This window comes from Trichoplusia ni, chromosome 4 (assembly GCF_003590095.1).
Source record: "Trichoplusia ni isolate ovarian cell line Hi5 chromosome 4, tn1, whole genome shotgun sequence".
NCBI lineage: Eukaryota > Metazoa > Arthropoda > Insecta > Lepidoptera > Noctuidae > Trichoplusia > Trichoplusia ni.
This window is the reverse complement of record NC_039481.1, coordinates 17,643,803-17,658,381: the sequence shown is the minus strand read 5'-3', so window position 1 is coordinate 17,658,381 and position 14,579 is coordinate 17,643,803. Positions and strand designations below refer to the sequence as shown.

Here is a 14,579-nt window from a genome sequence, read left to right as displayed (position 1 = left end):
ATGCTTTCTGCTTTTATCACTTTTTGACTTTTATAAAAATGTTTCTTAAGTATATCAGCTATCATCAAAATTCTACCTGTCACCATAAATTAGGTGGAGATTTTATTAACTAAGTCTTTAGTAGACTTAACAGACGCACATAACTTTCTTTTGGTATAAGTATGATTTAGGCATTAAGCAGTCAAAAAGCATCAAGAAAAATAAAATAAACATCACTTTAGCCTACTCCTACTACTCCAAAAGTTGCGAAACTTCCAAGCGTTTTTGCATAAATAATTTCTAAACAAAATTACAACAATAAAAGGCGTTAACAAATAAATAAAAAAACACTAAAACTAGCGTAACCGGATACAAGTATTTCACGTGTAACGTAACACAAATTATGCGGTTACACCGTAAATTACGTTAGAGATTTACGCGACGCGTCGTGCGGTTACGTAATACCGCGTAATGCCTAAATATTTTTATTGTTATGTCAATGATAAATTTGAATACTGACCACAATAATAGCTGAGCTTTAAAATTTTGATATTATTATTTGAGTTCCGTCTATATTTTGTCTGCACAGTTGTAGTCACCACTGGTCGGTGTCTTGTTCAATCTTGTCTTGTCTTGATCCTGGGTGTCTTTGAGCATGTGACTTGACTCTCTGTGAAACCCCACCGACGCCGACGTAAGGATTAATTTATTTAGGGCGGCAGATGCTTAAACATATGTATTTTCATTACATTTAGCATAGATTTTTAATTTTTCTTTTTCTTTTATCGGAATCCATTGTCAAGGTTAAATAGTGGTACCTATATTGCAATAAAACTATCAATCGACTTCAACGTTCGAACATCTAAAGCCTTATCTTTGACTTTATTCACATTTTGGCATCTATCTTCTTTTAGGTCCAGTCATCACTTTACTAGTTCCCCATTTCATAACCAGAACTTGAACGACAAGAAGATGACAATTCAATTAGACGTAACGTTTTCTCAATCTCTTCATTCATTTCTAGATTAACAGTTCACAATAAACAAATCTCGCCGACATCCGGTTGAAAACCGTCAGGTTCACGTAACTTGGTTTTTGATCGTTACACAATCACTCCGTAATCCTAGTAATTACTTTTACAAAAACTTTGCTCGCTTTTACACTTGAACTTTTTTATCAGATTTCACCTTTTATTCATGACTAACTCTGTTGACTGAAACTAATGTTTTTCTATAATTGAGATGTTTTCTTGGTACTTTTTGTTGGTTACTTTTGACGGGACGTTTTAAGTTAAGCCTTTGTTGTGTATAATGAAGATGAAAATTGTGGTTCTGACGAAAGTTTGACGGCTTGAGTGATGACTTTGTTATGTTGAGTTTTGCGGGTTGGTTTGCATCAAATATCTATGGAAACTGAGAAACCAATCGCCATAATAAGCGACATACTGAAATACAGTATTTGTATTTGTGGAATATGTAAATACACAATGATTCGTTCAATTTCATGAACCTTACCGTTTTGCAATAATGTTGTAACAGGTCAACTTCCAGAGTGGGCTTCCAGCACAAGTTTTGATTGCTATTCCAGTTCCTTTTGTACTTTGAACAGATCTATCGATTTCAAAGTATTAAACTGATGAACCTTTATTGCTTTTGTTAAGGCTTTCAGTTTATTAGCTTAGTTCAGTCCGTTGGTAATAGCAGTCACAGACAAAAAGAGTGAACTGACAGTCCGTACAATTACGCAGCCGAGAACCTTTTCGCGTAGGCTTAGACAGAGTCGAGTTCATCTCCATAAATGGATTCAAAACCATTGTATTCCCAAATTCTTTAGCTCTCAAGAGAAAGCTGATCAGGATCCACTGATGGTCTTCCATGATTAATGACCTGTCATTTGACACTCACTTTCATTTATCCATTCCTAACTGGAATGTGCATTTGTTTTGTATTCAAACCCATTGAAGCTTCTCATAACATTTGCCGGTTGAATGAATGAAATGAATGGAAAGATGTTGAGGCGTTCATGAGTGTAATCGATTAAATATCGATTATTTATGGTATTGTACATTCTCTTGTGATTTTAAGAATGTTGTTTTGTTATGGAAATGACAATGGAATGTTGCTTACTTACTTTTTTATGAATAATATTAATGGAAATATTTTACCTTGGAAAATGCAAAACATCGTAACTAAGACGGTTTGAACCGAAAAAGAGTTTTTCAAATAGGCAAAATATACGCTTGATAATCTTTTATCATGTCTAATTTATTTCCTTAATCATCTTAAGTAACCCTCTGAAGTAGGTAATCAAAAAGATAATTGAGATCAAGTAAATAAGATATTACTTAGATCGTGTTCCTTTTAACTGAGTTTTTGTTCTCCTGTGCAATACTTACATTTTTAACAGAACTTTTGTCTAATTCAAAATGTTTTTTTTTTTATTGTTAACTTAAAACTAAATACATTTAGGCGCTAGCCTCCACACTAGGATTCCCTGTGTCGTGGATGCTAGTCTCTTACATCTATAATTTATCAAATTATGGACTTTGACGTGTTAGTCGGTTACTCTACAAATAACTGAGAGAAAATAAAAAGAAATGGTTATTATAAAAAGAGATAATAACTAAAGAAAAATAATAAAAATTAGGAAAAGAGCCAGCTTGACCCAAAAATATTCTAAGCAACTAAACCAGTCAAGTACGAGTCAGACACACGATATCAGCAAGTAGATATCAGCCTTAAGATATATAAAATGGTCACTAATCAAATTTTACCGCAAGAACTATTACTTAAGTTTCGGGTTTTATTTATTTATTTGAAGTTATGTCAGAAACACAAATTCATTATGGGTGAAATTTTGCAATTACAGCCTGGTGAAAGACAGACCGATGAACAGACAATAGAGCCTTAGAAATATTGTTCCGTTTTTAAGTTCCTTTGGGTACAGAGAACCCTGAAAACTAACCGGGTCATTTGAACCGATCTACGGAAGCGGTCCGACTAATTGTTTAGATGCTGTTGATAAGACTTCTGCATTTATCTCAGATGATGATGGTCTAATTTAATTAACTGACCGCAAGTCAAGACGTTTGATAAGAGATGAGATCGATCTGATTGTAAGAAGTGCCGGTGATCGTTTTAGAGATAAGACACTTGAAACTTGCCCAGTTGTTGATAAAGATGATTTTAAAGGTTTCAAGGAAGACGAAGAAGAAACAGTTTTGTTCGTAACTCTTTATTCCTGAATGGAGTTGCTTGCCATAATGAGTTTTACAAAAAAGCAATTAGCGTCTTTTATGGAGCACCTAATGAGGAAAAAACATCAAAGTAGTCAACGGTCACAAATTCGTTGAAATCGGTAGAAAGATTTATAAATAAAAACTTGAGTTTTACATTTCGTTTTTAAATAAATAATAAATAAATAAATAAATCATTTATTATCTCTTCACAATAGGCCTTAAAGTAACTTAACACTGTAAGATCGAAACCAAAGGAACAAAATAGAAACCAAAGGAAACATATTGTACTTATCACACATCTTCCTTTCACGGTGGCCTTAGACCAATCATTATTTAATAAATAATATACTATACAAGTGAAAACCTGCACCAAGAAATATCAAATTAAAATCCCATACAGCCTTATCCAATCGTCACAAATTCTCTTACCATAGCGACAGTGTCATTGCGTAACACTTCCTACCATAAACAACCATGACGGATGCCGTCTGCACCATAGATAATACTGTAATCGGTCCCTTAGCAGACGACAATGACACAACAATGGTTTTGGCCCTTTATTCGTCAAAGCAATCAATTTCCCATAGTAAGTTTTGATTATGCAACAGTGCATGTAAGGGGAAGAACAGAAGGTTAACTTGAATCGAATCGTATTTAAAGTTATTATAAAAGTAATGAATCGGTAATACATATCTTAGAATCATGACAAAATCGATTCTAATTACATTTTCTAATGCCTATTTTGACTTCTTATTTCGAAGTTTTAGACTGGACTAGCCAAAATTATTTAATTACATTTATTCTAAATTCTATTGTTTCGTCGACGACGGGGAGAAATTTATGGAATGATTGATGAAGTATCATTCGAATCATGTACAGCCTTTCCAGCATCTAAAATAAATTAAGAAATCAAATACCTACCACCGGGACTTCTGCCCATACCTGTCTGTTGCCATTAAAGTTATATTTGATCCGGAGATTGGTTGGCAGTGAAAGTACTATCATTACGCTGATGGGATGTTGATGAGGTCACTGACAGTGCTGCCAATACTGTCGTCGGATGCTGCGCTTGCGCATAACTCATAGGATAAGACAGGATGCAAGCAGATAAACTAAAAGCAAGAAATATACTGAAATAAAAAGATAAAAAAGTTGAAATGAAAGTAAAAAGTGATCGTGTAGAAAATATACGCCTTTTTATATATACGTAATCAAGTAAATATAAAAAGAATAACACATTTACTGGTGTGTATTACTAAATAAGTCATTAGAAAGAACTGTATGAAAGGAAATATAAGTACTGCTCATACACTCATCAATATTCATATTAGATGTTTTGCAGATGGCTAAATGCTTGCTGCTAAATTTAGCAGTACACTTGTAATTGTTGATGAGTACCTAGAAAGATCAACTTAGATTAGAAAATAAGTCTTTAAATCTGAATTAGCCAACTGGAAGAAATTGTATGTGGAAAGCGGGGGAGGTTTGACAAATTTTGAGAGCATCTAAAATCCTGCACCGGACCGCCTAATAACTTGAGCATTTATAATGTTCTTGTAATTGTTGAAAAAAGAATAAAGCTGTCTTTCACCAAAAACCTTCTTGGAAAGGAAGGCCATGATATAATAATATATATTATAGTTAGCTTAAATCACTGGTCGTTTTGATTTGGGGATTAAAAATAATTAAGGCCTAGCAGTGAACCAAAGTCATCAAACGCCACTTAATGGAAAAAATCATAACCAAATTCCCCACACTTTCATCACACGTAAGAACTCTATTACACTTAAAACATGGCCTAGTCTTAGAACTAACGAGGTTCTTAACTATGAAATGTCTTTATACGGCGAAGTCGTTAAGTCAGGGCGTAGAATGATAATGTTTGTGGTTAGAATAACCTAGATTATACCTGAAGTCTTACATAATCAGATTTGTTGGAGGAAGGTAATAGTAGTTATATTATTTCACATACTCATTATCCAGAACTGGCTTAAAGAAAAAAGGAGAGGGAAAGGAGGCAAGGGAGCGCAAAGTTAGGAGGGGAGGAGTAAGACTTGAGGAATTCTGCTGAACCTCAGCTGTTTAGGTATTGACTGGCCTGATGGTCTAGTGGTAAGTGAAGTGATGTTTCTTTTCAGCAACTGACGTATTTTAAAAGTAACAGGCCCTGGATAACGTGATGCGGTAGTTTTCTGGACAAGAAAAGCACAATCTTGTCTTACATTTGCTTAGCTTGTAATTTTGCAGCTTGACCAATTTTATGAAATTTAATATGAAAATGCCTATTTAATAGTTACGAGAATCGGTTAGGTACTTACGATCTATTATTCATACGCTTAAGCAATAAAGGATGTCCACCTGGTTGTGTTTTCTTTACCAGAAATCATTTGTACAGCAAAACAACGTTTGTTTGGACATCTGGTTAAACTCCATTTTTTATTATTTATATGAGATGTACATATTAACCTTAGGGAGTAGTGGTAGTGGTGCATGGTTCAAGACAAAAACCTGTCAAGAACCAACATAAAGTCTTGCCAGTCGCAATCAGCGTCACCCACACAATTCGCTTTTGTTACTGTAGTTATATAATTGTCAAACATAACTAAACTAATATATTACAAGGCATAATTTCACTTCACAAAGTTTATGCAATACTAGAATAATAATAACATTAGCATAAGGTTTTGAAAATTAGTTACTGTGCGAAATGTCTCTTTCAAACGTTTGAGCGATACCAAATACAGTAATAATGCAAAAAAAGATTTTTCACTTTATTAAAAAAAAAACCTGTGTTCGGCACTGAGTAATTTAATCCATGCCGCGAGGGGCTGCACAGGCATCCAAATCACATACACAGCACCACATATTTCGTAATCACATAATCTCATGCATTCGGAGATACCGCGAACGCCTTTCCGTCAAGGATTCCTTAGATTATATTGTACTAGCATTTTTGCGTTACTATATGAGACTCAACCAGAGTCCACAGTCAAACTGTTCAAAACAGTTTTGTGCACCGATGTACTAACATAAGTTTTATATTTCCTGTATTTAATAATTACAAATAAATAATAGGGGGATCGAATCCGCGATACATCGCGCACATCGCGTTTGACGTCAACCACTCGGCTATCCGAGCAGTCCAATATGTAGAAGGTCGAAGTATTTGAACTAATCTCATAGCAAAGAAATATATTCACATCATATTCTTTGTAGTTATTGGATGGTGTATCAATCTTAGAAATAACATCGATAAAACATTTTAATGCCACTAACACTACTTAAAGCCTATAGCGGTATTCACCGATTTAAAAGGTCAACCATTTGCTCACAACTCCTTAATAATTGTGAATTGACGCCCTTGATTGATAATTCGATACACGTGATAATAACGGAAATCAAATCAAAACGGTCTCAAACAATTAGCCGAGAGCCTGTCCATTATAACAGTGAAGGAATTTATTGCAAAAGAGGGTTAATTAATAGTCCAAAAGGTGAGGTCACCACTCCAAACCCACTGTGCGCGTCGTGTCGCTGGTTCGATCCCCACGTAGGACAAGCATTTGTGTGATCCACGAATGCTTGTTCTGGGTCTGGATGTCTTGAGCATGTGATTTGTATTTTTGTAAATCCCCCCGCGCATTGTAAATGCCTTTATGCGGGAGTGGTTTTTTCAAAGAACATAATTTGACTTAAAATGATGGTTCTATTCTTAGGGTAGAAAATCTAGAACTAGATCTCCTCTGTCTGCCTGGTACCAGGCTGTACCTCATGATCCTCTAAAAAGGTATTAAAGAACAATTCTTCACGTGCAAAATGCTTAAGTCAACATCTATCCGCAAACAACACCTGAACACAGCAGTTACGTGTGTTAGCAAATAGCAAGTAATTGTCGACACATTAATAATGTATGTGTATCAACATTACACCTTTTTATGGCCGTGGTTGGGTAATAAGTATGTGTGCGATGTCTTGTTCCGTATTGCACTGTCCTTCCGTGGACGCTGTTTGGTTTAGATTTTCTCTATGGGTGAATTGTGTTTCCTATTTGTTTTGCTATTAAATTTAATTGTTCAACTGTACGTCTAGATATGGAAAGGTTTGAAGTTGTTCGGTAAATTGTTCTTTTTGTATAAAAAAAATAAAATAAAAGTTAACTAACTTCAATTGTTTACTTTCATTTTATTTTATACTAGCTGTTGCCCGCGACTTCGTCCCCGTGGGTAGAACATATAAGTTATGATTTAGGTGTACCTGCCCGGTTTTTTTCACATTTTCCATTGTATCTTAGCTCCTATTAGTCGCAGCGTGATGGTTTATAGCCTAAAGCCTTTCCTCGATGAATGGTCTATTCAACACAAAAATAATTTTTCAATTTTGACCAGTAGTTCCTGAGATTAGCGCGTTCAAACAAACAAACTCTTCAGCTTTATATATTAGTATAGATATAGATAATTAAGTAAACCATTTTACGCACATTTGTTAATACATAACTTCAAAAGACTCTTCGTTTTCGTGCAGCAATATAAGCGATGAGGGACGTCAGCTTTAGTTAAATATAAATGCCTGCGTACTTTATTTTAGTTGAGTATTACATCATATTGTAAAATAAAGTACAATATGGTTGCTAATTTTTAAAAAATTGTTGCCAACGTCCATACCACGTTGAATACACCGGTTCTCGTCCGATCACCGAAGTTAAGCAACATCGGGCGCGGTTAGTACTTGGATGGGTGACCGCCTGGGAATACCGCGTGTCGTTGGCTTTTTGCTTTTTAATATTTTTTCTGCTATATTTTATTGCGACAAGCAGTTTACAGCTCTTTCTAAATATATTTTTTGTATATTGAGAAGTTGATATTTAGCAGGATTTCAAAATTAAGTTCTTTGAAATAATTTTGTAAAAAACATTACACTATCTATTAATCAAATTGAATAATAGGGTATAAATACGCGGATAGCTATTCTCATGCAAGTGCTAGTCATGATACATCGATAACGCAAAAAGTTTATTATTAAATTTATGTGTCTATAGTCACACAGTAAGCGGAAGGTGGTATAGAAATATATTTAAAAAATACTGATCTGTTCATTCTACCAGGCTCATTTTTGAATATACACCGTGATTTTTTAGTCGTCTTACAAAAGCAGCCCAGTTCATGTATCCAATGACTAGAACACGTTCATGATAAAAAAATAGGTATTTATGAGATTTGAATAAATTTAAAATGCAATTTTTATTCAATATTATGATGCAGTTTGTAGTTTTTTAGAAACACATCTCTGTTGCGAGCGCGGTCCGAGCCTTGTAACAATGATGAGATTTCTCTTGTTTAATTTTTCTTCGTACTTATTATCTTAGTTGATGATAAAAAAAATCGCGCCTGTGGGTATTTTACGTCGGATACATGAACTGGGCTGCTTTTGTAAGACGACTAAAAAATCACCGTGTATAAATCATCCAGGACACCACCCAAACGCATACAAATAATAAATCATTAAAAACAGTCCAGCTGTTTAGGCGAAGATCAATGACAAACACATTTACTAATTTTTTTTCAACATTAACAAACAACCGACTTGAAATAAAAACTTCTGAGACAAACTTGATACTATTTTAAAGGTCAAAATTACTATTTCCCGTTAAATGAAAACACAATCGGTTTATCCAGTCTGAAGGTACAACATAACAAAAAAAATCGACTCTTATTGAGAAACTCCTTTTTGTAGTCGCTTAAAGAGACTATTCTTTTCTGAAGCTTGATGAAACAGACCTAATATATTAATATACAATGCAACGACCTTTTTATTCTAATAAATAATCTATGCTATGCTTCCCTCTGTCAGTGTGACCAAGCCTAACCACCGAGCGTGAACGATCGCGTGTCACAATTTGTTCCTTATGCTCAACGCGATATATTTCACATAATTAATTATAACAGCTATGTGATCACTTTTTAAGATGGAAACAGTTTATATCATAATATTTAAATCGCGTGTAGGGGATAAACTATACGTATATGAAGAAGTTACCAATCAAGTATAGAAAAGGGTATCATGGCAAAAAAAGTAAAATATTATGTATCTGAAGAAAACCGCAAGTACTTACCATCCGACACCAAGTACTTACCATCCGACTCCAAGTACTTACCATCCGACACCAAGTACTTACCATCCGACTCCAAGTACTTACCATCCGACTCCAAGTACTTACCATCCGACTCCAAGTACTTACCATCCGACTCCAAGTACTTACCATCCGACACCAAGTACTTACCATCCGACACCAAGTACTTACCATCCGACACCAGGTACTTAGCATCCAACACCAAGTACTTACCATCCGACACCAAGTAATTACCATCCGATATCAAGTACTTACCATCCGACTCCAAGTACTTACCATCCGACTCCAAGTACTTACCATCCAACACCAAGTACTTACCATCCGACACCAGGTACTTACCATCCAACACCAAGTACTTACCATCCGACACCAGGTACTTACCATCCAACACCAAGTACTTAACTTCTAAAATTAAAAGATAGAGAAATGCTCTCGTGGATTTTTTTGTAGATCTCTTTTTGATGCACAATATTGGAGAAAATATGAAAAAAATCATTTTCGTCGATTTTCCCATGGGAATAGGACTTTTACCGTAGTAAAACGTGGCCTATGTGTTAATCCAGAGTGTCAGCTAACTCCGTGCCAAATTTCATTAAAATCTGTTCAGCCGTTTTGACGTGAAGAATTAACAAACATACACACACACTCACAAACTTTCGCCTTCAAATAAATCTCATCTGTTTGGAGTCAGTTGAAAACCAGATTTGTAAATTTCTGAGGTAGTAAAACCAATCAAAACAATGGAAAAATTCCAATTCATTCTGGTTTCGATAGGTCCCGAATCACTAACTTTTCTGGGATGAAGGTCTAGTCTAGGTATCTAAATCAATCAAAATCGTTCTAAATTGAAAAGGAAAAGGAATTAAAGACTATAAAACTCTTGGCTAACATAACTTTCAATTTTGGTTAAACGTAGTATCTATTTCTTTCAGAATGTGGAGTACCATTACGCCGGCACACGCGTCAGCCGAGGAGCAGGACTCCGGGACAACTGCGCATCATCAAGGGCAAGGAGTCCAAGCGAGGAGCCTGGCCTTGGCAGGTAAACATGACATAATAGAGGTAGTCAAAAGAATAATTACTTTATTTTTATAATAACTATGAGACTGATTCATTATTAAATGATGTAACGGTTTACTAACGCGTATTTATCGGGGGTGCCCGGTTAGTTTCGGACCGTCGACCGAATGGAATATAAGTAAGTGCTACATTTTTGCAGATTCAAACTTTTCGTTTGTCTTGCGACCCCGCCACCCTCCGTTTCTGCTCATGATTAAGGCTCTTCAGTTAGGTCCATAGCTGGTTGAATTGTTATAAAAAAATAATTCTTATATCGCATAATCTTGTTTTATCACTCCAGATTCTAAACTTACTCCAGATTTTTTTGTATATTTTATCCGTCCCACACTCTAAACAATGTTTAAAGGATATTTGCCTTAAATTTCAGGTATCTCTTCAGCTACTGCATCCAAACTACGGTCTGATCGGTCACTGGTGCGGCGGCGTGCTGGTCCATCCCCTCTGGCTCCTCACCACAGCGCACTGCATTCATAAGTATATCTCGTTTTATTTCAATGGGCCTTACACTAATAATCATTTCCATCATCATGTCAAAATGGAAATGCCTCATGCTGAGTAAAAGCTTCTGAACTTTAGTGATATATAATTTAGTCTGTAGTCTATATGTACCCACAATAAGCAAAATTTTAAATGTTATGAATGGTTAATCAGCAATTTAAGTCCAAGTTTAATCATCCTTCATTAAAGTTGCACAAGTTGGTCTTTTAATGAAAATTTCACTCGTCTAACACTTTTCCATTGTGACCAATTCCAGTGAGCTATTCAATCTGCCGGTACCGGCGCTGTGGACGGCGGTGCTGGGCGAGTGGGACCGCGCCGAACAGAAGGGCGCCTACGTGCCCATCGAGAAGATAGTGCTGCATCACCGGTTCCACAACTACCAACATGATATTGGTAAGATCTAGACATACATACATCTAATGAATATGTGGTAGTAGCAAACGGATGACTGAAAAAAAATATATATATAAATAATATTTTCTTTAATTCTTTATCTACCTATGATGTAAGGAATGGTTAAACCCTGGTTAATGGTATTAAAATGGTTTTCGCTGATGATCGTTCCCTTTATCTTATTTATGATGTACTTGTGTTCGCATATGATCATGTATTAGTTATTCATCCGTTCATGGTAATTTCCAGCTTTGATGAAGCTAACGAGAGCTGCCGACGTGAGCACCGGCAGTCGCATCAGAACAATCTGCCTCCCTCCCTTCGAGCCACCTCTTGCCAACTTCGATACAGACAAGAACAACTACGACCACAGACCAGAATCAAATCCAGAACCTATAAAACGAAAATCCAAACCTCCAAAACCCAACCCTGATACCGCCGTCAAATATTTAGAGAAACTTAATAATCTTACGAAGAATATCTTCTCAGGGCTAATGAATAAGAAACATAAGAACATGAGGTATAATGTCAGGATATCCAACGAGTCAAATAGAAAGACAGATAGGAAAAACAGTGAAGAGTTAAGAAATACTGACCGAGGGAACAGTGATCTGATCTACGACAGTGCAACTCTAGATAGTGTTGTCAAACTTATAAGGAACAGCCTCCTGAAAGATGATTACAAAGTTAATATAAATAGAAGTGATAAGAAATTAATGTTTGGTGAAGAAATAGATCCGTTTATTGATGATAATAATAGATTGGACTTTAAAGACGAGTGTTATACTACGGGCTGGGGTAGAGAGCAGACGAATGGGACGCTGACAGATGTGTTGCTGGAGGCTGAGGTGCCGGTGCTGCCGCTGAACCTGTGTCGAGATCGGTACTCCTTGACTCTGCCGTTGAATGAGGGGCATCTATGTGCGGGAAGCACTGATGGGAGTACTGGAGCTTGCGTGGTAAGTGAAAACCTGTTTTTTATTGTATTTTGCCGGAGAATATCAGAAATCTCACACATCATGTGATCCTTTTTATTGTTGGCAATTTGAAAACCGTTAAAAGAATGGAGTAAATTTTCGACTTCTTTTATATTGTTACCTCCTCTGCTTACTGTTCAAACATTGTGTTCACATCTAACAAAAGACCCATGTGTTTTGAAAATTGAATAATGTCCTTATTTAGTTCTTGAGATGTTAGAGACCCAATCCTGGTAAAGGTCATTTTTTTATTTGTTTTCTAAAAGTAAAGGATTGTAAGCATACCAAAAAGTCAAACTTAAATCATTTGACCTTAAGGTGAAGTAACTGTTGAACTAGTTATATCACGTGAGCTATAAAAGCCAATTAAAATTCCAGATTGTTATCAATTTAAAAGTTCTGATCATATCGTGATTTTTCGAGGAACTAGCATAGTTTGGTTTGGTATTTCGTCTTGATATGCCGCCGACATTAAATTATTGTAGCCCATTAGACCAGGCCATTTGAAATCTGGATTTAGATCAACATGAGTTTAAATGTCTGGTAAACTTGAGTTTATGTGAATCTTAAGTATAAGTTTTGAATCCCTTATCGATTATAACATTGTTAGATGACAAGATGACACTAATTTTAATGATGGACAATATTTTTCGTATTCCTCCTATAACTATTAGGGACTAAATTTGTAGCGAGTTGCATAACGACAAAATTTTTGTTTAATACACATAGCTTATGCTTAGCTATTCTAGCTGACGGCAGATGCAAGGATGTTCATGTGTGGCAGTTTTAGCCTTAAGAGTAGAGTAATACGTGCCTACAAAAGTTTCCAATACATGCCTTCCTATTGCACCTGATAATACACCTGACAACTGATCAATAATTAAGATAAACCCACAGTCGTCATGTTTGTTGTCTTGTTCAAATTAATTGTGTTTTAATTAATTTCTGTGACACTCAGCGGTCATGTTGGAAAGTTCAATCGGAATTAGCTTTCACTCATCAACGTTCCTGTTTACAAACATTGCTAGTTGTTTTGATAGTTCATTGTTGTTAGGTAACTAGGCTAGAATTAGATTTTTCATTGTAAATGTTCCGATTTATACTGCATGTCTTGGGCGAATTTTGTTATTAAAAAAATAATATTTTTTTTACTTGGTAGGTAATGTGAACCTGAAAAGCTTGGGAACGTATTGCTCGATCACAAGAGGTTCAAAAATACCACAACCAGAAAAACAACTAACTATTATTCTTCTTAGCAAGTAGCCGTTAAAATTGCAATAACCCCTAGCGTGAGCTTCGACTCTAAATCCATTTCTTCGAGAGACACTATTAAAGCATATCTCCCATCATATCGCCCATCCTTCACCACTTCCCCCGTACTCTGGCTGTGGAAAAGGAACTGTCACTTTATTTGCCAACATTTCTCAAGCCCCTGTCCTCCCCCAGGGCGACAGCGGCGGCCCGCTGCAGTGCCGCTCCCGGGGCCGGTGGGAGCTGCGCGGCCTGACGTCCTTCGGCTCGGGCTGCGCGCGCCGCGGCGTGCCCGATGTCTACACCAACGTGGCGCACTACGTGTCCTGGATATACGCACATGTTTATGCTACGTAGCTACCTGGAGTACACCTTAATACAGTGAGCCCTGTGAGACTTACAAATAAGTTTATTGGAATAGTTGTTTTGAGGCGGATTCATAATTCTTTAACATGGTTTACGTGTGTATATCGGGATCGCTCGACTAGTTTCGCTCGTTAGCTCATGATAAGGGACTACGATTGGGTCTAAAACTAGACGGGCGATACCATTCAATACGTTGTAGTAAACCGCTTCATTAATTAATAATTATGGAAGTGAGATGCCTGTATAGAAGTAAGTGGATTACGACCGAGTGTGTAAATATTTATTTTTGGTTGGATAAGGAATTGTGTGATTAATTCTAAAGGTAAATAATAATAAAAATAAATAATAAATGCGGACAACATCACATATGTACATTGTTCTGAACCCAAAGTAAGTTGCTAAAGCACTTGTGTCATGGAATTCAGATACAACGAAGGTACCACAAACACCCAGACCCGAGACAATGTAGAAATGTGAATTTTTTACATTGACCCGACCGGGGATCGAACCCGGGACCTCAGAGCTAGCGACACCTTGAAACCGGTGCCTACGCCACTCGACCACGGAGGGTACAAAAAGGTAACAAAAGCAAAAAAAGCAACAAGCTTTAACAATTAGTTATTTATAAAAGAGGTGTGTTATAATAATATTATAAAATTGTTTATGG

General features: G+C 36.1%; 1 protein-coding gene and 1 non-coding gene across 2 annotated transcripts in view; both read left to right on the top strand.

Moving 5' to 3' along the window:
- LOC113493374 (transmembrane protease serine 12-like) overlaps positions 1-14,269 on the top strand; it is a 28,484-nt gene extending 14,215 nt beyond the window's left edge. Inside the window, exons 2-6 of the mRNA XM_026871325.1 lie at positions 10,277-10,386; positions 10,792-10,898; positions 11,179-11,318; positions 11,568-12,277; positions 13,742-14,269. Coding sequence (XP_026727126.1) covers positions 10,277-10,386; positions 10,792-10,898; positions 11,179-11,318; positions 11,568-12,277; positions 13,742-13,903 — 1,229 coding nt within the window. The 3' untranslated portion in view covers positions 13,904-14,269. The remainder of the gene's footprint in view (positions 1-10,276; positions 10,387-10,791; positions 10,899-11,178; positions 11,319-11,567; positions 12,278-13,741) is intronic.
- On the top strand, positions 7,865-7,983 carry LOC113493596. Its single transcript, XR_003400579.1, has one exon. It is a non-coding gene; the product is annotated as a 5S ribosomal RNA (ribosomal RNA).
- Positions 14,270-14,579: the final 310 nt, after the last annotated feature.